This window comes from Leuresthes tenuis, unplaced genomic scaffold (assembly GCF_036924035.1).
Source record: "Leuresthes tenuis unplaced genomic scaffold, fLeuTen1.0.hap1 SCAF_7, whole genome shotgun sequence".
Taxonomy (NCBI): Eukaryota; Metazoa; Chordata; class Actinopteri; order Atheriniformes; family Atherinopsidae; genus Leuresthes; species Leuresthes tenuis.
Genome location: NW_027325361.1, coordinates 25,901,255 through 25,924,689, shown reverse-complemented (window position 1 = coordinate 25,924,689; position 23,435 = coordinate 25,901,255). Strand labels below are relative to the sequence as shown.

Sequence of the window (23,435 nt, the reverse complement as noted above, 5' to 3'; positions counted from 1 at the left end):
GAGACTTTATGTTTGTATTCAAATGGTACACATATCTGTATGCATACTATTCTGAACACATTTTGCAATGTCATTTTTTCCTTTATAGTTTTTTGCATTTCCATTTGTCAAAATGTCTAGCATTGATGTACTCATCAAGTACTTGTGCCAAGAAAAGCTATTCACAATGACCAAATTTTGACAAGTCAAGTCAAATTTATTTGTATAGCACATTTAATGTACAAAACAGTTCAAAGTGCTTTACATAAAATAAAAGCATTGCAGCGGGAAGTGGAAGAAGGATTAAAAATATGTAAAAGAATATAAAGAAAGAAATTAAAAATTTTAAAAACAAGCAACAGTCTAGATAAGTTTAAATATACAGTGCAGATTTCATGCATAGACACATAAGAAAATAAATGATTTTAACCTGGATTTAAAAATGTCTACATTTGGTGAAAGTTTAATCTCCACTGGCAGTTCGTTTCTCTTGTTTACAGCATAACAGCTAAGTGCTGCTTCTCCATATTTAATCCGGACTCTGGACTGGACTATTTGACCTGAGTCCTTGAATGTAAGAGCTCTGCTAGGTTTATATTCTCTGAACATATCAATTCAATTAAATTCAATTCAGTTTTATTTATACAGCGCCAACTTACAACAAATGTCCTCTCAAGGCACTTAAATAATATAGTCCAATTCAAGCCAATTGGAGTTCAATTCATTGTAATCATAATCCAATGAAATCCAATTAATTCATTTCAAAATAATCCAATTCATTCATGTAGAGCCAATCCAAAAACAATATCCGAGCTAAGGAAACCAACAGATTGCACAGAAACGGAATCACAAGTTAATAACCACAATAATGTCACATGTACATCATATCATTTGAGAAATTAAACGGGGAAAAGAGAGCAAAGTGAGGAAAGGTTTGACAGATGAAGTCCCTAAGCCTATAGAAACTTAATGATGGGATGTTTAAGGATCACCTGAGTCATCCCTAACTATAAGCTTTTATCAACAAGGAAAGTTTTAAGCCTAGTCTTAAAAGTGGAAAGGGTGCCTGCTTCTCGGACATTTACTGGCAGCTTATTCCACAAGAGAGGGGCCTCGTAACTGAAGACTCTGCCTCCCATTCTACTTTTAGAAACTCTGGGGGCAACATGTAAACCTGCAGTTTTGGAGCGAAGTGTAATGACAAGAAGTACAATGAGATCTTTAAGATATGATGGAGCTCGGTCATTAAGAGCTTTATATGTGAGGAGAAGAATCTCACAGATGTATTTTGGACTTAAACCGTTCTGGGATTTGTAAACCATCAGTAGGCTTTTAAAATCTATTCTATGACTGACTGGAAGCCAGAGTAAAGATTTTAAAACTGGTGTGACTCAGATCTCTTAGTCCTGGTTAAAACTCTAGCAGCAGTTTTCTGGATGATCTTTTTGGAAGTCCAGTTAAAATATCATAACAGTAGTCAAGTCTACTGGAGATGAATGCATGGATGAGTTTCTCCTGGTCTTTTTGGAGAGAAAACTTTTAATTCTGTAGATGTTTCTGAGTTGGTAAAAAACTGCCTTGGTGACAGGTTTGATGTGGCTGCTGAAAGTCAGATCTGAGTCTATCAACACTCCCAAGGTTATGAACTTGGTCAGTGATTCTAAGGACCCGAGTCTCAAGATATTTACCAATGCAGACCCTCTTGTCTTCATTTAATTGTAGAAAATTCAGGTGTTTCATTCAGGTGTTTATTTCCTCCAGACACTGACACAGTATGTCTGCTGGGCTGCAGTCATCTGGTTACAGAGACATATAAAGTTGTGTGTCGTCTGCATAACTGTGGTAATTTATGTTAAAGTTCTGCAATATCGGACCCAAAGGGAGCATATACGAGTTAAACAAAAGAGGTCCAACAATTGATCCCTGGGGGACTCGCCCGGATGACTCGCGCTCGCTCAGATTCATAGCTGCCAATTGTAACAAAATAACCGGCTTTCTAAATAGGACCTGAACCAGTTAAGGACCGCTCCTGAAAGTCCAACCCAGTTTTCCAGGATTCTGTGACCTACAGTATCAAATGCAGCGCTGAGATCCAACAGAACCAGGATGAAACATAACCCGAATCAGTATTCAACCTAATGTCATTTAACACTTTGACCAGAGCTGTTTCAGTGCTGTGATGACGTCGGAAGCTTGATTGAAAGTTATCAAGACTTCCACTTTCCTTCGGAAAGTCATTGAGCTGGTTAAATACAACTTTCTCAATAATCTTGGATATAAAAGAGAGATTGTAAACAGGTCTGTAATTGTTCATCATAGAGGTGTCTAGAGTTCTCTTCTTTAGGAGTGGCTTCATGGCAGCTGTCTTTAGTGACTTGGGAAAAATGCCTGATGCCAGTGAGCTGTTAACTATTTGTTGGAGATCACTTTCTACTGAGGTAAAAACGTATTTAAAAAGTTGAATGGTATTATGTCATTTTTAAATCATCAATATTACATTATTTAGTTATTTCTAGGTTTAAGTCACAGATTAGTTTCCTTGTTTGTCTGTGTGGCGTGAATGTTGTCTAATTGTTTTGATTTTTTTGCTAAAAAAGAAGGCAAATTCGTTGCATTTCTCAGTGGAGAGGAGGTCTGGGCTTGACTGCTTAGGAGGATTTGTGAGTTTTTCAATCATAGCAAACAGAGTTTGAGAATTGTTGGCATTCTTATTAATCATTTCAGATAAATGCAGCTGTCTGGCCTTGCACAGCTCATTGTTATAACGATGCAGGCTTTGTTTGTACAGCTCATAGTGAATCATTGTTTTCCTCCACTTTCAGCTTTTCTGAATTCTTTTTTCAGGTTTTTGACCGTAGTGGTGTTTCTCAATGGTGTTTTCTGTTTGCTCAAGGTGCTCTTGATTCTTATCGGTGCACCATCTTCTATTCATTATATACCTCTTTATACTTTGTTAAAAGCTAGGATAATGTTAAAAAGGGATAGAAACAATGGTAGATGTTTGTACTGTAATACAACAGAAGTTAATAAGTGTTCTTAATGGACTTGAAGACATCAGCTACATAAATGTTATACAACTGCATGCTTTGAAAGTATTGCTGTAGATTTAAAGCAGTTTAACAGCCAATTGTTAGTGATATTCTTTTGAATTGTATCAACAATGGGATGTAGATACTACAAAGTAGATTATTAGGGCAACTTGACCCTATAGTATTAACACATAGACTTATTACACTACAGTACTGACAGCAGTGTGTGACTGGTGTGCTGAGATTATTTACAGCAGCACTTCTGATGAACTGAATAAGAGGTATATAATGAATGTGTGGATAATTGTTCAGAGTGAGATGAAGGCTGGGCAGGACACTTAATTTGCGCAAGAATAGTGATAATCATACAACATACTGTTGAAAGACTAAGTTGACAATATTTAAATCTGTCGTAGAACAATAGTCAGGTGCTCATGTGTATGCAGTCAGTCCTCCTGTTGCCACCGGCCAAGTTTATTGGAATCAAAATATATCCAGCCTTCAATGTGTTGTTATCTCTCTGCTGTAACAAGGACCCTCAGTCTGAACTGTTTCCTCGACATGTGAAGCTCATACTAATTTATCTGGAACTTAGTTATCACGCAGTTTTTTTCCCCCACATTTGGCCTCTTTTCTCTCTGGATGTTATGAAGTTATTTGTCTTTGTCTGCAATTCAAAATGGTTTAGCAAACCTTGAAGGAAGAGGTGAGCCAAATGTCTTTGTGTTCTTAAGCTGAAGTGAAATTGATGTTTTGGCAGTGGCCATGATGATGCTTTTATTTGTTTATTATTTATTTATTTTTTAAAAAGCAAAGCATCCCAGCAACATGGAATAAATGAGGCATTAGTGCCATGAAAATGACCTAACTATACATCTACAATGATGTATAGTTAGTTATAGTAGTTAAATACTTCCAGTGTTTATCCATTTTACTGAAGTGCTTATATACCTGTATGAATATAATTCAGATTTTCATGTTAATCAATGTAAGGTTTTCTACTTCCAGTCACACATGGACGCCGGCTGAGTTTAACCCAAAACCTGAGGTATCCAGTAAGCAGTGGAACACATATGTTGCATCAGATCTCAGTGAGTAACACTGGTATAACATAATCTTTGCTGTTCCACAATTCCAGTGACTGTCTTCTATGTAAGAGGAAATATTTGATTGTATGCCACAGTGACAGCTTGTAGTAACAATGAATGGGTGGGCTAATGTATTATAAAAGCCAAGTAGTTGTATTTCAACATAAAAGGTGTCCTATTAGAATGTAAGTTTAAACTATCACAACAGCATGGGCCTTTTCAACAAACCTTTTCAACACTATTTAGAAGAATGCACTGATAGAAAATATACCATCTACCTTTCTCTCTGTAAATACACATACTTTCACACCATACAAGGTTTTAAAAAAAGGTAAACCCAGACTTGTGATAAAAAATTGGTTTCAACTATAGCCTATTGCAATTTGCTTTGGAACACAGTAATCCAAACATGAGCACAAAACTAAAATAGTAACTCCAGAAAAATAATGGACGTTAAGAGAGCCTTAAAAGAAATACTTCACAAAATGTGCCATCTGTGTGACATGAATGGTGGTGGTCGACCTTATTTGAAGAGAAGCTCAGTACGACGATTTCTCTGGGATGCAAAAAGGTTGATCACCATTTCGTTAAAGTCAGGGGATTTCTGAATGAAGTCAATAGAAAGCACGGTCAGCTCAGCTTTTAGCTGGGCTTGCCGTTAGCCAGTCCTTTCTCTCAAACCAAGTTACACAAAAGCTACGATTTTGGCGCTTTTCTTTCTGTATAATTTGGATATCCTTTGGATGATGTGCCCCTACTTTTTTCACCTTAACTTTTTCTCCAAAGGACCTTGAAGAAAACGGATTCGAAAGTAAATAATCCACTTCGTTAATGCCAATGCCTGCCATTGTCAAAGTTTCGCCCCACAAACACACACACGCACACACACAAGTTCGCGCACAACTCCCATCAAGTAGAGTTGTCTGTGATTGGCCCAAATCTGCTGGCTTTGGGCTGTACAGATTTAGCCCAAATAAGCCGCAAATGGAGGGGGCGTTTCTTGCAACCTGTCTCTCAAATGTCGAAGAAAAGTCAAGTGTAACTGAGTTGCTTCGCTTGGGCTGTAGATAATTAGCCCGTTTTCACCGATTTAATGGGTTTCAGTTCAGATTTTGCTCCGCCTCTGATCAAAAATTAAAAAACAATTTGTTTAAAGTTTTTATTGAATTATTTATATATTATATTCTCATTTTTATTGAATAAAAATGTATGCAGTGATTTTTATAATTCATCCAGTAGATATAGGGGAGTTTTGTGTTTGTGCAGAATGACCGTCTACCTCAGGAACACGAATGTCAACGTGAGTCATCAGAAAATGGGAATATTGTACAATTAGTTGTTTGCAATCACTCAATGAGAAATGTGGGAATGTTATTGTTTCAAAGATCTCAGCAAAATACAGCAAAAGATACATTTTGGCTGGATTCAATGTCATTCTAAGACTGACTGGGGTTTTATTATGTGGTGCATCTGTTAATATGCACTATAAGCAGGGCGTCAACAACCTCAAACATCACACTCATTTTTGGAGCAAAAAACAATTTCATAATTGATGTAAGGGAAAGTGTCTGTGATTGCAGAGCACAGATGCAACTTTTAGCAGCAGCTGGAGTTGCCGCTTTCAGTTGTCTGAAGGTGTCTTATGTGATAATGAATCGTTCTCTACCACGCAACTCGCAACCCAATTTCACTTGTTATGTTTAACAAAATTTGTTGCGATTCTGTTGGGTGAAACATGTAGGCCTACATTTCAGTGTCCCTTCCCTTCATTGTTCCTAGTAATTTCAACCTTGTGCGCTGTTTCAAATTCAGTGTTTTTTAGGGTACAAGCTGAATATTTGATGTATCTAATGCTTGATAGCCACTTCTGGGTTGTCTACTTACCAGTGGCAAAGGGGGCTAACCCCACAGTTTATCTTGGGCAGTATTTAAAGCAGCGATCAAAGCTGTACAAACCAATTGTCATCATGTTTCTCCAGAGGGAATTTTGAAGTACATTAATGCTCCTTCTTTGGGAAATAATTGTGCCTCTCTGTGACTTCATTAGGTCTCCTGGCTTTTTCAAAAGATGTTCTCTCTGGAGGTTGAAAGCCACATCGCTGGCAGACAGCATCCCATGGGGCTGAATGAATAACAAAAAAGAAAAAAAGGGTGGTGGATTATAATGAGATTGAGTTAGCCATGACCAGAATTGGGCATTTCATTATCCCACTGGCTGCAGCAATGGAGAGAAGGACAAGGCTGACAGAAAGAAATGTGTCTTTGCAAGACCTGCACTCGCCATCTGCCATGGGGGTCCAATGGTAGCCAGCCAGTGCATGCTTATCATTGCCATGGGTATCAAAGAGGCCTCCTCTCTGGAGATTTCTCCATTAAAACTGCAAAACCTTATACACACACAGAGAGAGGTAACCATTTCTATCAATTAAGCAAATTAGAATGAAGGGTAATGTTAGAATAATACTGAGTCACAATTTATGTTTTCTGTATGCTTGTTTATTAGCATATGGTAAATTAAATGGTTAACATTTTTTATAGCTTCATGATATGTGCTGCAGAATTCTGAGAACGTCTGCTTTAACTGGCCTAGGACCTTTTTGTCAGCTTTCTTCTTTTCTTTCCCCCAGTTCAGTGTGTGTATCAGCAGTGATCCAAAGGTCAGGAGCATTGATCACGACCTGTTCTTTGGCCAGTTATTCAAAAGTGTCTCAGATTGTTTGTGTGAAAAAGAAAAAAAAAGGAAAAAGAAAGTAGAAGAAAAATCAATAGGTTTCCATTATCTGGTTGGGCAGTGTCACTGGCCTGTCAATGATCCTGTTACAGCGGTGGTACAAGGGTGACACGGGCCCACACTCAATCGCTGCTGACAAGAGGAAAACATGCTGACAGGCACCGGGAACAAGTTGGAACACAGATTTGCACTTCAAGCAGCCGTCCGAGGAGGCATCGTGCAAGGCCACCGCGCTGCAGAGGGGGCGAGTTCGGCTGGGGTGTGGTGGCAGGGGGTGGTTGAGACATGGTAGAGGTGGTGGTGGGGGATTCCAAGCCAGCCTCCCTCTACTGTCTGACTGTCTAGCTCTCTACCACAAATGCTTTTATCCCCCCATAAATTATTCACCTCTAGATACACCAAAGGAAACTAGCTTGCACTGATTGTGGCTGAAGGGAGGTTCAGAAATCTTTGGCTCAGCTTGCATCCACTGCAAAGGTCCAACTACTCCTGCAAACTGACACAAACCTCACTGACACAGTGGGCCAAATCCGTGTTGCAGGTGCAGAATAATAGATAACATCACAAGACATTTTTTACAGCTTATTATGCAAGAAGATTTCATGTCAAGTCTCTGTGTTTTCAAGGAATTAGTCTTTTTCATAGTTATTATTGACTTTCTGACAGAATATATCTTCACAAAGAAAACTGCTTTTCTCAGTCAGTCCAGATGGCTGGTCAGAAATTAAGGAAGACATCAACTGTCTCTTGAAGGAACCTGAATCAATAGATTTTGACAAGGATCAAATGTGCCTCAGATGAACCTTTTGCCCCTTCCAAAAACAGTCTTTCTCCCCTTGTCAAACCTATTTACTCTTGTGTTTCGACAAGCAATGAACAGCGATTTTCCCGTTTTTTCAAATCGCTTCACAATTGAATATTTCCTCTGTAAATGTCTGTATGTCCACCCGAGCCTCAGAGTTTAACTGTTAAAAACAAAAGGCATACATTTTCATGCAGTGTGCCAGAAGCCAACACGCGCCTGTTTTCATTCAAGTTTTTATTGTCTGAAACGGGGCTTGGGACACACTTGACGTCATGGTCCTCGTTTATGCGGTGGGGGATAATAGCCTACAATAATATATATTTTTTTCAATTACACATACATATGTGTGCAGTTTTCCCCTCTTATGTCGACAGTTCAGTCTATAATGACTTGGGAATTCAGGTTAATATGTTGACATGGTTTAACAACAGCGGGTCATGTTGCACAACACGCATGGCTGGCTCAGTTCACTGCGGCAGCTGACAGGTCCTAATCATGCGCTGCCCTAAAGGCACTGGGACAGAAGAGGCTTTTAATCACTGAATCATAGCCCAACACCCAGGCTTCAAATTGAGATGTAATTTCAGTCAAGGTTGCTGTGATTGTTTGGGCTAATTGGGCAGACGAGTGCGGTTATGGCGCAGTTGCAATGCCTGCCGTTATTCTCAAAGTCAGGGGATATTTTCTGAAACAAGAAGGGATGTAGTCTGATAGAATTTAATTTACGTTCATTTATTGTTTGGCTTTTTTAGGATCATAAAAGTAGCCTAGATTTCGGGATGAAAAAAAGCTTCGGAACGCGCTTTTCTTTCCTTTTTCCTCATATTTTTATTCACATTGCAGCTCAGCCAAGATTGATCCATCACTGGCATTTCAATAAGCATCAGCATCAATACGTCATTTACAGTATAAGGACATTAATAATGCAGCCATTACGTCGTCCTTGATGGTGATGGCGCACCTTCGGCATCATCATTATTTCCTATTAATTACTTCACCAACCAAATGCCTTCGGGAGTGGAGCTGCAGTAGGTGTGACGGTAACTGGTCTGGGAGCAGCTGTCCCGCATCCCGCCGGGCTCAGACTGCGCCCCCCCCCCCCCCCTTTTTTTTTTCTTTTACATCAGCAAACTGGACGTATGGAGGTTTTGATTTGGATGAGGGGAGAAAAGTAGAATATGAGCCAGAAATGACAAGTCAGACAGGATTTCGGGTGCAGCCAAAAAATAAAATCTTAAATGTGTCTGTAGTGATCCATCATGTTAAACCAGGATGACTGGAACCACTTTTCTCTAAAGAAAAAAAGGACATCCATGCTCACAGAGTTCAGTGCTTATATATCCTTATATATATATATATTTAAATATATTTAACCGTGTTAATAGCCTAGAATTACGACAAAAAGAGATGATTTAAATCCCGAAATCATTCACCTGCGGGAAGAGGCCTGTGTGGGGGTATGATTGTGATTGTATTCCAGTAATTACACAGGAAGGCGTGAAACGGCTCTTTGGGTTTAAAAACCGTTGACTAACCACTGGACCCATGAGCTTTATGTGCTGATGCCGTTTTGCAGTTTTACCTTCGGACGGCAGGGGGCGCTGCTCGTTTCATTCTGAAACTTGTATGCAGAAGCACACCAAGTGCTTTACGGAATGATTCCTCTGATATTGATAGCAGTAATCAGTGAGATAACATGAAATAACTACAGGTAATTGAGGGGTATTTTCACAAAGTAAAAGTCTTTAGATTTAAGATTTAAGCCTCATAGACGGATCCATTTGATTATTTTAAATTTTTAGGGCTTTTTTGTACTTAATCACTGGTTTGAAGCCGTTGTTGTATGTAGGATGGACCTGTAGGCTCTCAGGCCTTTTACAGCCAGGTGGCTTTTTGAAAGATGTCTTTCACGGACCAACAGATAGAAGTTCTGGACTTCCTTGAAGGCTGATTTTTCTGTGGCAACTGAAAGACGACGTCCCCACCTTGCTGGCAGGACGCACACGTGTCCACGAGCCGCGCACATTGTCTCGACATCATATCAGTAATCAAACACATTTCAGAACAGCAACACCAGAATAAAGATTATATATATATATATGTATGTATATAAAACTTTGCTTTTGTCTCTTTTGAAGGCGAAATTTAATTACAACCGCGGGTGTATGCAGACAGGCATTGGAAGAAGAAAAATAATACCAGGTGACAAATGAATATACACAGCAAATGACAAAACATGAGGGGAGATAACTGACAGATGAAAAGACAGAGGATGTGCAGCTAACAGGCAAAACGCGCCGGTACAAAGCCGTGCACACCTTTTGAGAGCATGAGTTTGTTTTATTGCGCTTCTCCCGGGTTGCATCTCCTGTCGATTTGCAGTGAAAGAAGGGGGGATAAGCGAACATGCCCTGTTTAAGAAACAAACATGCAGATTAGATGGGATTCTGACAACACAGCTCACACTTCGTGTCCCATAGCTCATCTCTCAACAATGAGAAAAAACAGACAGCGTTGAAAAATCCACTCGGCGCGCGGTTGACAACATTTACCGTCATTCTGCAAACAGTAAATGTAAATAATGAGGTGGCATCTGGAAATAAATACTGAAAGTCAAGACAGACTGATAACTCTGGTCCGCTTAGGACCCAGTGGGTGGCAGGCACTGAAGAGCTTTATTTAGATGTTAGAGAAAGGAATCATAAAAAAACATAATGTGATAAACGTGAATTTGATGGATTTGGCACTTAACATCCCGACTCAAGCAAATACAAACTTGTTTTTCTTATTTCTAAAATAGAATTTAAGTCTCAGGCTGAAACAAAATCTGATTTTGGGGGCAGCAAGCAGTTGGTGCAAAGACAAGAAAAAAATCACATTGCAGGGAGTTGTCACCCGTTATGGTTCCGGGCCACATGTCAACAACAGCAGAGCACGCTCACCTTCCAGAATGCAGTGGACTGCCACGGATGAAGACAGCCACGATTCTAATCTTCTTATTGAAACTGCAAATCACATGATGCCACTCATCATTCACATGTGATGTAAAATTTTTGACCTCTTCTTTGCAGGTGTACAAAGCTGATACATGTTAGGAGAAAGCAGCTTGCAAACAATTGGGAACATATAGTTTCTGATTTTTTACCCTTAGATTAGATCTAATTGACTGGTATATCTGGTTGAAAAGATTTTATCTGATCACCAAATGTAAAGAAAATGTAAAACCCTTAACATCAGACATGATACTGCTCTCTGACTGCTACTTAATCAAATCAGCTGGCTGAATCACAAATGCATTGCCTCACTTTAACCTCCCCCTCCACAGGAAAATATGAGTGTGAAAAAGACCGGAGGGGTTGCCCTGACATTCACCTGCTGAGTGGTGGAAGGTTCTTTGGCTCATCTTAAAATCTTATTTGAGCACTTTGTACCTGCATGGTTTTCTGACATCACATCCAGTTTGAGCCAGTTGTGGTGCAGTTTTCAATGTAGCTGAGAATTTTCAGTTACAGTGGCTTTTATTGTAGAAAGCATAGAACACAAAAAACATCTGAATTATCTCTGAAAACCACTTATGTGAATAATCAGAATTATTCCCTTGTCACCAATAGACTTGTGTGAAGTAATCTTTATACTGCACTTTGAATATCAGCCATATTTTTTGGCCCAATTTCCCACTCTGTACTTTTACAGTACATAGAGGCTGTGTCCCCACTGGTCTGAACATTATTGGCTGCTGTGCGTCAGATCTCCCTGGCAGCCTCCTTATTCCCGTCTCCTGTTCTTTCCAAGGTTGATCTAATCACTAGATCAACAATGGGAAGTGGGAGAGAACAAATAATGGAGGGAAAATGAACAAATGATTAGTATGCCGTGAAAAGTACAATACGTTACTTATTTAGCATTTAGATAACTATCTGTCCTGAGGAGCAAACTTCAAAGTTGAACTCAGTTTAGGCGAGGGGGATTAATTCTCTCTACTGCATGCTTCATTGAATCTCTCATTACCAAACTTTGTCTGTATTGATGTTAGATTTGATTGAAGATTAGAGCATTTAGCAAATCTTGCTTTTCTGCATGTATCACACTTTTTTTCAAGCACGGCACAATGCTCGCTGGTCAATACCCTCACTTTTATCCAGTGTCTGCTTCATTTAAACTTAATCAACTCCATCAATGAACTGGAACAGCGAAACGTTCCCTGGAACAATAGCTTTTGTTGGATAATGCTTTGGTCTTATTCCCAACCGGGTGGCGATAAACCTAAAATTACACTATGATGAACTATTTCAATCAATATGATAATGGAAATTGGCTTGGGTGACTCTTTGCAGGGCTTAAGGAGGCAGGCTAAAGCCTATGTGACATTAATACATGCTCTTTCCCTGCTGTTGCAACCCCCCCCTCACTTTATTGTCCCATCTTTTCAGTGACATTGACTACACCATATTGCAGCGCCTGGTAGTTTAATGGTCTCTCTACACCAGGGGATGCTTGTGCTGAAATGGATCCACAAGCCGACGGTCTCGCACATTGTTTTCCAACTAAATTATAGGCTTTATACTTTGTTCCATACAGTGGCTCTGCAGAGTGTAGATCAATCATTGATGGCATCATTGTAAAGTAGCTATAACACGACTTTTGCTGCTCATTTGGACATCTTGTCCTTGTTTGGCATATCCTGTCTCTTATAGGCTGCACTCCATCATATTTATACTGCCACCAAAAGACCAATTTCACAAGCCTTAGCAAAGAAAATGCATGCCTCCCATCTGTTGCATCCCAATAAATATGCCACCTTCTGGAGCAATCTAGAAGTGATCATGATGATCAACTGCCAAGTGATAGGACTTACCATAAACATGTTTATTCCAAAAGTTTCTCCTCAGCCAATAATTATTTCACTATCTGTTTCTTTTAAATCACAATTAAAAAAACAACACAACTCTTAAACTCATATTTAAGTCATTCTATTGTCATACCTGTGGTCAGTGTTTGCTCATGGTATGCGATTGATTCCTTTGGTGTTTTGCATGGAACCAGTCAATTGTTACTGGAGCCTAAAGACAGTTACCCTCAAACAGGGAGTCACTGAGAGAAGGAATATCCTCACTTGTAGCAGGACCCTAGGCTGTACTTATGGACAAGAAAACAAAACTAAAAAAAAATAAAATACCAAATAAATCAAAGAAAAAGTAATTTCTAAATAGTTATACAACTGACAAAAAATAATTCTAGACAATATTAATTTTGAAAATAAGAACCTGTCTCACCAGTGAACATTTAACAGAGATGCAGACCATGTCTCCAAAATGTAGCAGTGCCACATTAGGATGGATAAATTGTGAGATTGGTAAGGATTTTCATTGTATAGACAAACCTTGTGTGTAAGCATGTATTTACTAATATTTAAGATGAATCATATGTTCTTTATCTGTAACTCAACCTTTTTTTTTTATTAGTTTCTAAAGCAAATTATATATTTTTGTCAATCCTGACCTTAACCAACTGCAGTTAATATTAAAGTACTAAAGTATAAAAGTGAAAAGTTGTTGGACAATATTAGAACTCGAATTTGGTTCTACTACTTGAAAGTCTGTTGACTAATATCCAGTCGTTCCTACCTAATTGTAAGCATTTTTTACCGTAACGCTGTTGCGAAATATCACATTTGTAACACGATCATGCCATGTTACAATTTGCAAAGAAAAACATAGGGATTTATTGTTTTTTGGAGCCATGAAAAATTCATAGTTTTACTGTTTTTGAGCATGCCTGACAGTTCAACCAAATGGTAATGGGCATGTTACAGTTTTGGCAGCAAAACATTGGCATTTAACAGTTTTGTAACCCAGAAAGTATACAAATTTTATTATTTTTGAGCAATAACTGTGAAACTAATACATTTTTCATCCATCATCATGCAGTAACACCTATGGAGACATTGAGTGTCATCGTGATGACTTAGGAGATGTAAACTTTGACCATGTAAGGAAATGAGTAAAGGCTAATTTATGCTCTCTTTACATATGTAAATAGGTATGTCCGTTTCAAACGCTTCAAGCGTCACTGCCCACATACTCCCATGCATGCTTCACGTTCGCATGCTTGTTAAATAATACGTCCAACAAAGGGCAGTAAAGAGTTCAGAGGTAACTTCCAAGTTCCAACGTCAGTTATAGATAGTTTCAGATAATAGCATACATGGTGACGGTGTTATGCAATACATTGCTGCGACTTCCCCTTTAATATGGATAAGATATTTGATAAGATAAGATATTGCATTCTTTATCCTTAGTATGATTCGCCAAGGATACAAGAATGCTTTCAATATTTGTATTTTGCTCTGATGATTTCCCTACAAATACTAGCTTTTGATGGCAAAAAATGTTACTTCAGAGCTGCACTAAATTGATATATATATTAGGGCTGCAACTAATGATGGTTTTAATAATCGATTTATCAGTCGATTATTTTTGATTAATCAAGAAATCGAACAAAAAAAAAAAAATTTCACATCTTTATTCCAAAAGAGAACATTGAGACTGACAGAGCAAATAAGAGCACAAAAAACAGGTTGCAGTGTTCTGTTACAATAATAGCAAATTATTAAAAAAAAAAAAGTTTGTCAAATAGGTTCAGTAAAAAAAATTAATAAACATAAATATATACAAATGTATCCCCACCTGGGGCCTTTCTGTGTGGAGTTTGCATGTTCTCCCCGTGTATGCGTGGGTTCTCTCGGGGTACTCCGGCTTTCTCCCACCGTCCAATAACATGCATGTTAGTTTAATTGGTAAAGAGTTCAGAGGTAACTTCCGAGTTCCAACGTCAGTTATAGATAGTTTCAGATAATAGCATACATGGTGACGGTGGAGGAGATTATGATAATGCACCTTCACAGAAAGAGAGGCAGCGCAGTAAACGGCGGTGGTCGTTATGCAATACATTGCTGCGTGTGGATTGAGTTCTGCCATTTTTGTTTTTGTCTTCTTCCTGTTTGTTTCTTTCACTGGTCGCACATGAGCTATACTGTACAACACTGCCCCCACGATTTTCAGTGGTTCTGCTCCTTTTGCTGTGAGTACACAAGGTCTCTGAAAATGTACCAAAATATGCACGAAATGAATGCAGAGAATGGACAGAGGGCTCTGTCTTTATGCGTCTGTGTATTTAACGTTGAGAATAAATGAGATAAGGGAAACATAGTCATTGTACCATTTTAGCCAGCTTTGCATTGTGGACGAACATAGTGATTGCATAGAAAAATCATAGAAAAAATGTTTTTCCATCAATAATGGCAACAACACTCTTGACTTTCCTCCATCTGTACATGGTCTGTCTGACTATAGGTTGATGACTTCAGATATGATTTTGCAACCCCTTCAAACCTCATGAGGAAATGTACTGCTAATCAAAAAGGTGCATTTATATCTGCAACTCACTAATGTACAGCTTTGAATAGTTTTCCTGGATTAACTTATTACAAAGTGTATTAATTCAGTGTTTCTTTTGTGTAATTTGACTCTCTTTATCCAATTTTAGGAAATTTGTGTGAAATCTTAGTGGGCCGCATAGAAACTTTATTAAATGATGGAATTGTTAAATAATGGGACCGGAATGAGTTTAGATTTTTCAGCAACCCTTACCAAAAGACATTTTTAGCTCTCATATATTTTGTATATCAGTATCTGTAAGTCGTCCAGTTACATTAATGACCTTGACAAAGGCAAACAATTGTGTACTTAAAAGTAGGTCAATACAATCTGATTTGATCAACAACACAACATAATAAATTGTCATTATTCAAAATAAAAATACATTAGAATATAAAAATACAAAGTGAGTGTGTGTGAAAAATGAAGTCTACCTTTATTGCTTCCATAGGAATTAGGAGGTTAAGTAGGAGTCAGATTATGCTAATCAAATGCACTTCACTTATTGATCATCAGCAAGTGTGAGCACCTCTATAAAAGTAGTAGCCAGTTTGCTGGTCTTGAGCATTCATGTGTGTGCCAAGGAGGAAAGTGAACTTAGAGAAGCCATTGTTGCTACCCATTAGTTTGGAAAGGGTTAAAAGGCCATTTCCAAATTATTTGCAGTCCATTGATCTACACTGAGAAATGTTTTTCACAAGTGGAAAAGATTCAAGATAGTTAGCCAATAGCCAATCTTGCCAGAAGTGAACATCCAAGCAAGTTCATCCCAAGGTCAGACTGCAATGCTCAGGTAAATTGCAAAAAATTTGAGATCTACATCTCGGACTCAACACTCCGAGTTAGCATTCATTCGTTAATTTTCCACACCTGCTTTACCCAATTCATTCCTATTCCTGTCCCAGCCGCTATCAAATGAGAGGCAAGGTACATCCTGGACAGATTGCCACTCCATCACAGAGCCTTCAATTACCATGATTAATATAAAAGTTCATGACAATACAATTAGAAGAAGACAGTGTGAGCCAGGTGGCAGAGGCGGGTCCTGGGCATGCCAATCCCCAAGGTTGCAAACTGGCTCATGGGACATGGAACGTCAATTCGCTGGAGGGGAAAGAGCCTGAGCTGGTGTGTGAGGTGGTGGTACCAACTAGATATACTAGATATATAGCGTTGGCTCTGGAACCAAACTCCAGGAGAGGGGCTGGACTACCATACTCTGGAGTTGCCCATGGAGAGAGGTATTGGGCGGGTGTAGGGATATTCACAAGCCCCTGGTTACTCAAGTGGGTCGTCTCACTGCGGCTTCAAGTCGCAGTAGGGAAGGTTCTGATTATTGTTTGTGCGTATGCACCAAACAACAGTTTAGATTACCTGGCTTTCATGGAGCCTCTGTGTGGTGTCCTGGAGGGGGTGTCACCTGGGGATTCCATTGTTCTTCTGAGGGACTTCAATGACCATGTTGGCAATGATGGAGTGACCTGGAGAGGCATGATTGGGAGGCGTCGATGACGGCATCCCACTAGAGCAGTATGTAGAAAGCCCTCCAAATAGCCCCCAATAACAACAACATGGCAGCTCTGAACTAATAGTCATTCATTCATTCATCTTAAAGTATTGGTGAAATAAAGACAGATAATGCCTTATTTAGAGGCTGTATTGTCTATGCCCCATTCACACCCGTTATATGGATATACGCGGGTCTCGAGTGAACTAAATAGCGTCCGAAGGACGCTGACTTTCACCACGTTATTGATGGGTAGATGAACGTATTTTATGCCAGAAATAAGGTCCAGGTTTAAAAAAAACGAACTTCCCCTTTAATATAGATAAGATATTTGATAAGATAAGATATTGCATTCTTTATCCTTAGTATGATTCGCCAAGGATACAAGAATGCTTTCAATATTTGTATTTTGCTCTGATGATTTCCCTACAAATACTAGCTTTTGATGGCAGAAAATGTTACTTCAGAGCTGCACTAAATTGATATATATATTAGGGCTACAACTAATGATGATTTTAATAATCGATTTATCAGTTGATTATTTTTGATTAATCAAGAAATCGAACAAAAAAAAAAAAATGTTCACATCTTTATTCCAAAAGAGAACATTGAGACTGACAGAGCAAATAAGCGCACAAAAAACAGGTTGCAGTGTTCTGTTACAATAATAGCAAATTATTAAAAAAAAAAAGTTTGTCAAATAGGTTCAGTAAAAAAAATTAATAAACATAAATATATACAAATGTATCCCCACCTGGGGCCTTTCTGTGTGGAGTTTGCATGTTCTCCCCGTGTATGCGTGGGTTCTCTCGGGGTACTCCGGCTTTCTCCCACCGTCCAATAACATGCATGTTAGTTTAATTGGTGACTTTTATTGTCCTGAGGAGTTAGTTGAGCGTGCATGGTTGTTTGTCTCGTTTGTCTCTGTGTGGCCCTGTGATATACAAATGTATGCTATATACTAGCAAAATATTCACTCACTATATATATATATATATAAACACACATTCTCTTTCACTGTCATTAACCAGCTAACAAGCAAACAGCAGCATCAGTCAAGCTACTGGAGAGACTATCGTTACGTTTCTTCACTTCAAAACAGAATAAACGTAGGATATTTTTGTGACTTACCCTAATGATGAGCTCCCTTCATCCGCATCGATGACTCCAACATGTTTCCATTTCAGGTGCCCTATCATCACCGTGGTGCCCCCGTGGCATGTCAAATCACTTTTGCAAAGCTTGATAATTTGTTCAACTCGCTCTGCAGGTTGAGTTTTTTTGTTTCTTTTAAAACTTTATTTCAGTCAGCCAACATTGACAAAGCTCTGCAGGTGAAGGAAATGTCTCCGTGACATGGTGAGTGACGTATAAATCGCACAACACAATGAATCGATAATGACATTCGTTGCCAACAATTTTAATAATCGATTTTTATAGACTTTATCGATTCATTGTTGCAGTCCTAATATATATATCATTTATTCATAATTTATTACCAATAGAAAGAAACAACTGTGTGAAGCATAAACAGATAAACATACTGTTTTTATTTTACAGGTTCAAAATGGACAGCAGTCTAATCAGTTAGTTTTGCTTGAGGATGTTTCAACAAAAAGTGGTTTGCGCCTCTAACCTCTCACTTTCTGCAGCAGCCATTGTCAATTAGCTTGTCCTGCATCTTAACTGAGCAAAGCTGCTTATGTGTCACCACCATCCAGCGAACATGAAACAGCATGTGTCGTTTGACACTTTTGAATATATTGTTTGCCTTTGTTTCCATGTTTTACTCCCGGTGCTGGAAATGATGTGAGAGGACAGACATGCACAACAGATACAGCACCTTGAACATCAAAGGCCCAAGCTGCAGTATTGTAACAGTGTGTCTGTGTTTCTGCTGTAACTCTGCACACCCTCACATACATCTATATATCTTGTGTGAGTCTGCGTGCACTTCAGTATTACTGCCAACAGAAAGCTTCCAAGACAACCAGGAATATAAAATTTTACAGGCCTTTTTTGTGCTTTGTCTGTCTTCTCTCTCAATTCTCTTAGGTGAACAGGGGCCTGAGTGATAGACTCAGAGCCTTTCATCTCACCCAGTGAGTGTAAATAGCTGTCATGTTTGATTGGCGGTCTGACGCGCACATGTGATGCTGTGGAATAGGAGAAGAAATTCAGTGAGGACCCAGAGCATGATGGCTCTGCTGTCTTGAAACGTAGAGGTAATGAATGAGTAATCACAGAAAAATTTGCCTTCTACATTCTCCTGCAGTGAGGTTCACACTTCATGCAGAATAACTAGCATAAAATCCATAACAGGTTGTACTGCACAGACTGTATGCATATTATTGGTATTAAGTAGATTTTTTTCCCCTGTAATTTGAGCTTGATTCTCATAGAAATACTACGGCATCTAGAACCACTTGAGCACAATTATTCCAAATGTTAGTAGAATTGCCAACTTTATCATGTACTGTACCCATTTCGACTAAATGATGTTTTTACAACTGAAAAACTGAAACTGGTGATCTATCAGTTTGTCATTTGATAGGTAAGGTATACGAATTACTTGTAAATATGTTGAGTTGATGAGTTAGGTGACAGATTATAGGAAGCATTCCGCTGAGTTGTTGTAAAGTACAGATATAAAGCAAGTTGGAAATGCCAAACTTAAATTTTGAGCTTGTAGGTTCTTATAAAAAATTCATTTTAAAAGTGAGTGGTAAAGAAATGCTCTAATATCATTAAACCATTTGAAGAAAATGTATTTAATACTAATATACTTATCCTTGTCCTTAACCTAACATGAGGTGATGATTGATACAGATGTACATGTGTGTTTGTAAGTGCATCCGTGGAAATTTCCTGATCTTTCAGCACATTTAAACAAGAAAGCTGTCTGCGTATAAAGAAAATTGTGGCATTGTGTAATTTTAGTAAGAAAGTTAAAAAAACCCGATTATAAACGAAAATATATAATAATAATAAATAAATTACATATTCAATCCATAAAATTAGAGTTTTATTACCCTCAACAGTATTTTGTCCGCAAAACGCCTGCCCCAACTCACGTTCCCGGATATTTATATCGATTTGATCCACAATCTCTCCCCCTACAGCCGACAAAGCTTGAAGGCTTTAAGTGCACGGATGCCTACCGGTATGCTGTTTCTGGATGTGTGAAGGAATTTACGGATATGGCACCCAGAGCCAAAGAAATGATATGTCATCACAGCACATGTAAGTAATTCAATAACAGTTTTTAAACATGTGGTTTTGGTAGTAGTTTACCCTGATTGTGTTAGCTAGCGAGTTGTTAGGGCGACTTCACTCACTAATTTTCCTCATATTTCACTTGTTCTGGTAACGTGACAACGCTGTGACCTGAGTGCTACGGGCGTACACAAATATGGCAGTGCGAAAATACTGTGATGTCATGTAGTCTTGATAAAGGCGGGATCCAAGATGGTGATCCAGACCCAGACCTTCATCTCATCTTCTCCATCACATCAGTGAGGAAATCTGCGTATGGTGACTCGCTGTCAGAGTGGTAGGAGTATCAGCATTTGTTCTGAACTGAACTGCGAACTGATAATTATTCAACTGAACACAGTAGAACACATTTGAACTTGAACTGACTGAAAGTGTCACACTTTTATTTGTATACTGTGTTCATGATTTTGGATGCGATCTGGAATGATTGTGGTCCACTTTGATTTGATTATCAAAACTGAAGATATTCTCTTACCTGTAAAAGAGGGAAAAATAGTTAACTCAGGATAAAAATAGGTGACTTAAAATAGGTTTAACTTACACATTTGAATTATTATTTGAAAGACTGGTCAAATTTAATAAAAATTGACTGATCAAAATTAATTCATAACCTAGGCTGATTGAAGAAAAATAGAAGAGGGTGAAATACTTTTTCTGCTTATCTTTTACTATACTAACCTCAATATCAAGACCTACAGGGTATCTTCTTTTGTGTTTTTTTTTGTACTGTGTTTTATATGTTTGCATATTGTCAGTAAATTGTCTACATTTAAAGCCACGGTCTCCGGTGTAATTATTTTTGCTCCCCACTCCTTAAAGCCTAGAACTGGTTCAGTGGTGCAATAAGTGGTGTGATACCGGTGCTACAAATTTGGCGAGCCAGTCAGGAGTGGTTTAAAGTATATAAAACTAGTGACCAGAGACCGTATAACAGGGGTCATCAACTATATTTGTCAGAGGGTCAGAATTTTACCAAACAGTCTCCTTGTGGGCCGGACCCTTAAACAAAAATTAACTAAAAATCAAATCATGGTATAATATTATTATTCGTCTTCAAGTATTTAAAAATACCGGAGTTCCCCTTTAACAGAGGTAAAATTACACTCTCAAAGGCTATGAAACGCAAAGTTGATATTGAAAACAGGTCCTTCAATGATGACTGGACTGAGAAGTACGCATTTATCATGCCAACTTTTGGAAATTTCTCACCAGTATGCCTAATTTGCAACGAAACTGTTGCTGTTGCAAAAGAAAACAATCTGCGCCATCACCACGACACTAAACATTCAAATTTTAAGATTTCATGTCCTGAGCAGTCAGGGGCGCATCAGAGAAAAATCGCCACATTGAAATCTGCCTACTCCCGTACAAGTGGCATTATTACTTGAACTTTAACTGATCAAGAGAGAGTAACGTCTGCATCCCTGCAGGCTGCTTGGGTGCTTTGCAGACATAACCGGCCTTTCACGGAAAGTGAAGTTTTAAAAGACGACGTGCCTCAACTAATGCACGTTGTGTACACGTTTTGGTGGAGCAAGTCCAGCGAACTGTCATTGACGGGGTCAAGGAAGCCAAATATATTTCGCTGGCTATTGATGAGTCCACTGACAACACGGATATCTCACAGTTGTGCGTTTTTGTCAGATACTTTGATGGCAAAGATTTCCGAGAAGAACTGCTGGCATTGCTTCCACTCGAGGACAACGCCACTGCTGACATCATCTTTGGAAAACTGGAGGATTTTTTTAAAAGCCATGGATTGTCAATGGATAAAATCAACCTGACAGTGACAGATGGTGCACCTGCCATGATTGGAAGAAATAAGGGTCTGGTGAGCAGAATAAAGATTGTCGCTCCTAAAACTAACGCACTCCATTGTACCATCCATCAAAGCGTGCTGTGCGCAAAGCTAAGTGGAAAGCTCAAAGAGGTGATGGAGAAAACAATGAAAATTATTAACCACATCAGAGGAACTTCAAGCATGCAGTACCACCTCTTCCGCAAATTCCCAGGATTCTCGTGATGACCAGTTACTCCATAATGACGTACGCTGGCTTAGTAAGGGCAAAGCACTGGAGCGCTTTGTTTAACTCTTTGCCCAAGTAGTGGATTTTTTAATCCTCTGCATCATGCAAGACATGGGATGCATGTGCAACGTTGCGTTTTTAACAGACATTTTCTCCCATTTGAATACACTTTATCTCCAGCTGCAAGGAAAAGAAAAATCAGTGGTGGATTTGGTGGAAAATCTTGATGCCTTTGGGAACAAACTTGATCTGTTCCACGCAGATTTGTTGTCAAGGAGGCTGCTGCACTTCAACACACTGAAGATGGTGGGAGAAGGCAACGTAATAGACAAGATGAAGACATTTATCACACAATTAAAAGACAACTTCTCTGCTAGATTTGATTACTTTTTTTATTTTCAGGGATGTCATTGGATTTGTGCGTGACCCATTCACCATCACCCCAAGCGGAGAATTCACCACAGACGCGGTGAAAATGCTGCAGTTGGACGAGGCAGCCATTCAGAGTGAGCTGGCTGTAATTCAGGCTGCAGGCGACATGAAGGCTGCTCTCCATGGTGCTGAAAGCCTGAGCGCATTTTGGGTATCTTGTCCCAAGGTCTATGGCACAGTGAAGATGCTGGCTATGTATGTGCTTACCATGTTCGGTTCAACCTACACCTGTGAGGCTGCGTTCTTCAAGATGAACTCGATTAAAACGCACGAGAGGAACCGACTGTCAACCCAGTCTTTGGAGGACTGTCAAGTGACCTTGACTGGCATATTCTCAGACAGTTTGTCAGAGGCTGCTGGGACAACATCTTGGTAGCTGAACTCCTGCTAGAACAAAAGAAACAGAACCCAACTACCTTTGCTGAACTTCTCCTGTTACTCCGCACAGCAGAAGATGTGTGTACTTCCAAAGCATCCCGCACGAAACAGCACTTCAGTGTTTCAAAGCCAAGAGTGTCTTTTCACTATTAAGGTCTTTATATCCAGAGCGAAGAAGACTACAACCCATCTTAGCCAACTCTTGATCAGAGGTCTGAAATCCAAGATCTAAAGAAACAAATTGCTGATTTACAGTCCCAGCTAACACGTATCACACAGAAAGACAGTAGAAAGTCTAAACCAGCTGCCATACCAGTAGCTCCCAATCCAGCTACCGTGAAGTCCTCAGCTGATACTCCCACACCCCAAAAGCTGCAGCCTCACAGCTGAGATGTGAACAATAACACAAGCAATAGACCAAGGCCCTGGTATTGCTTTAGATGCGGAGAGGATAGACACATTAAGCCTCAGTGTGAAATTGAGCCGAACCCCTTTCTTGTAGCTGATAAGAGGAAGCAGCTAAAAGACAAGCAGCTAGCATGGGATATTCAACATGGTACCCCAAAGGCAGATCCTTTAAACTAGATCCAGTTCCGGTTGAGGGGCAAGCAGGGACTGGGACACAGACAAAGTGTCCCAAAATGAAGCTGCACAGAGCTTACATGTACTCTCACACACAAAAACAGTCAATAGCCTTGCCAAAAGGTCTGATTGAACCCAAATGCACCGCACAAGTGACCATAGCTA

At 39.2% G+C, this 23,435-nt stretch overlaps 1 protein-coding gene across 1 annotated transcript in view; it reads left to right on the top strand.

Moving 5' to 3' along the window:
* znf644b (zinc finger protein 644b) overlaps nt 1–22,686 on the top strand; it is an 81,032-nt gene extending 58,346 nt beyond the window's left edge. The window contains 2 exon segments of the mRNA XM_072390287.1: nt 21,496–21,870; nt 22,281–22,686. Coding sequence (XP_072246388.1) covers nt 21,496–21,870; nt 22,281–22,686 — 781 coding nt within the window.
* The last annotated feature ends 749 nt before the right edge of the window (nt 22,687–23,435 follow it).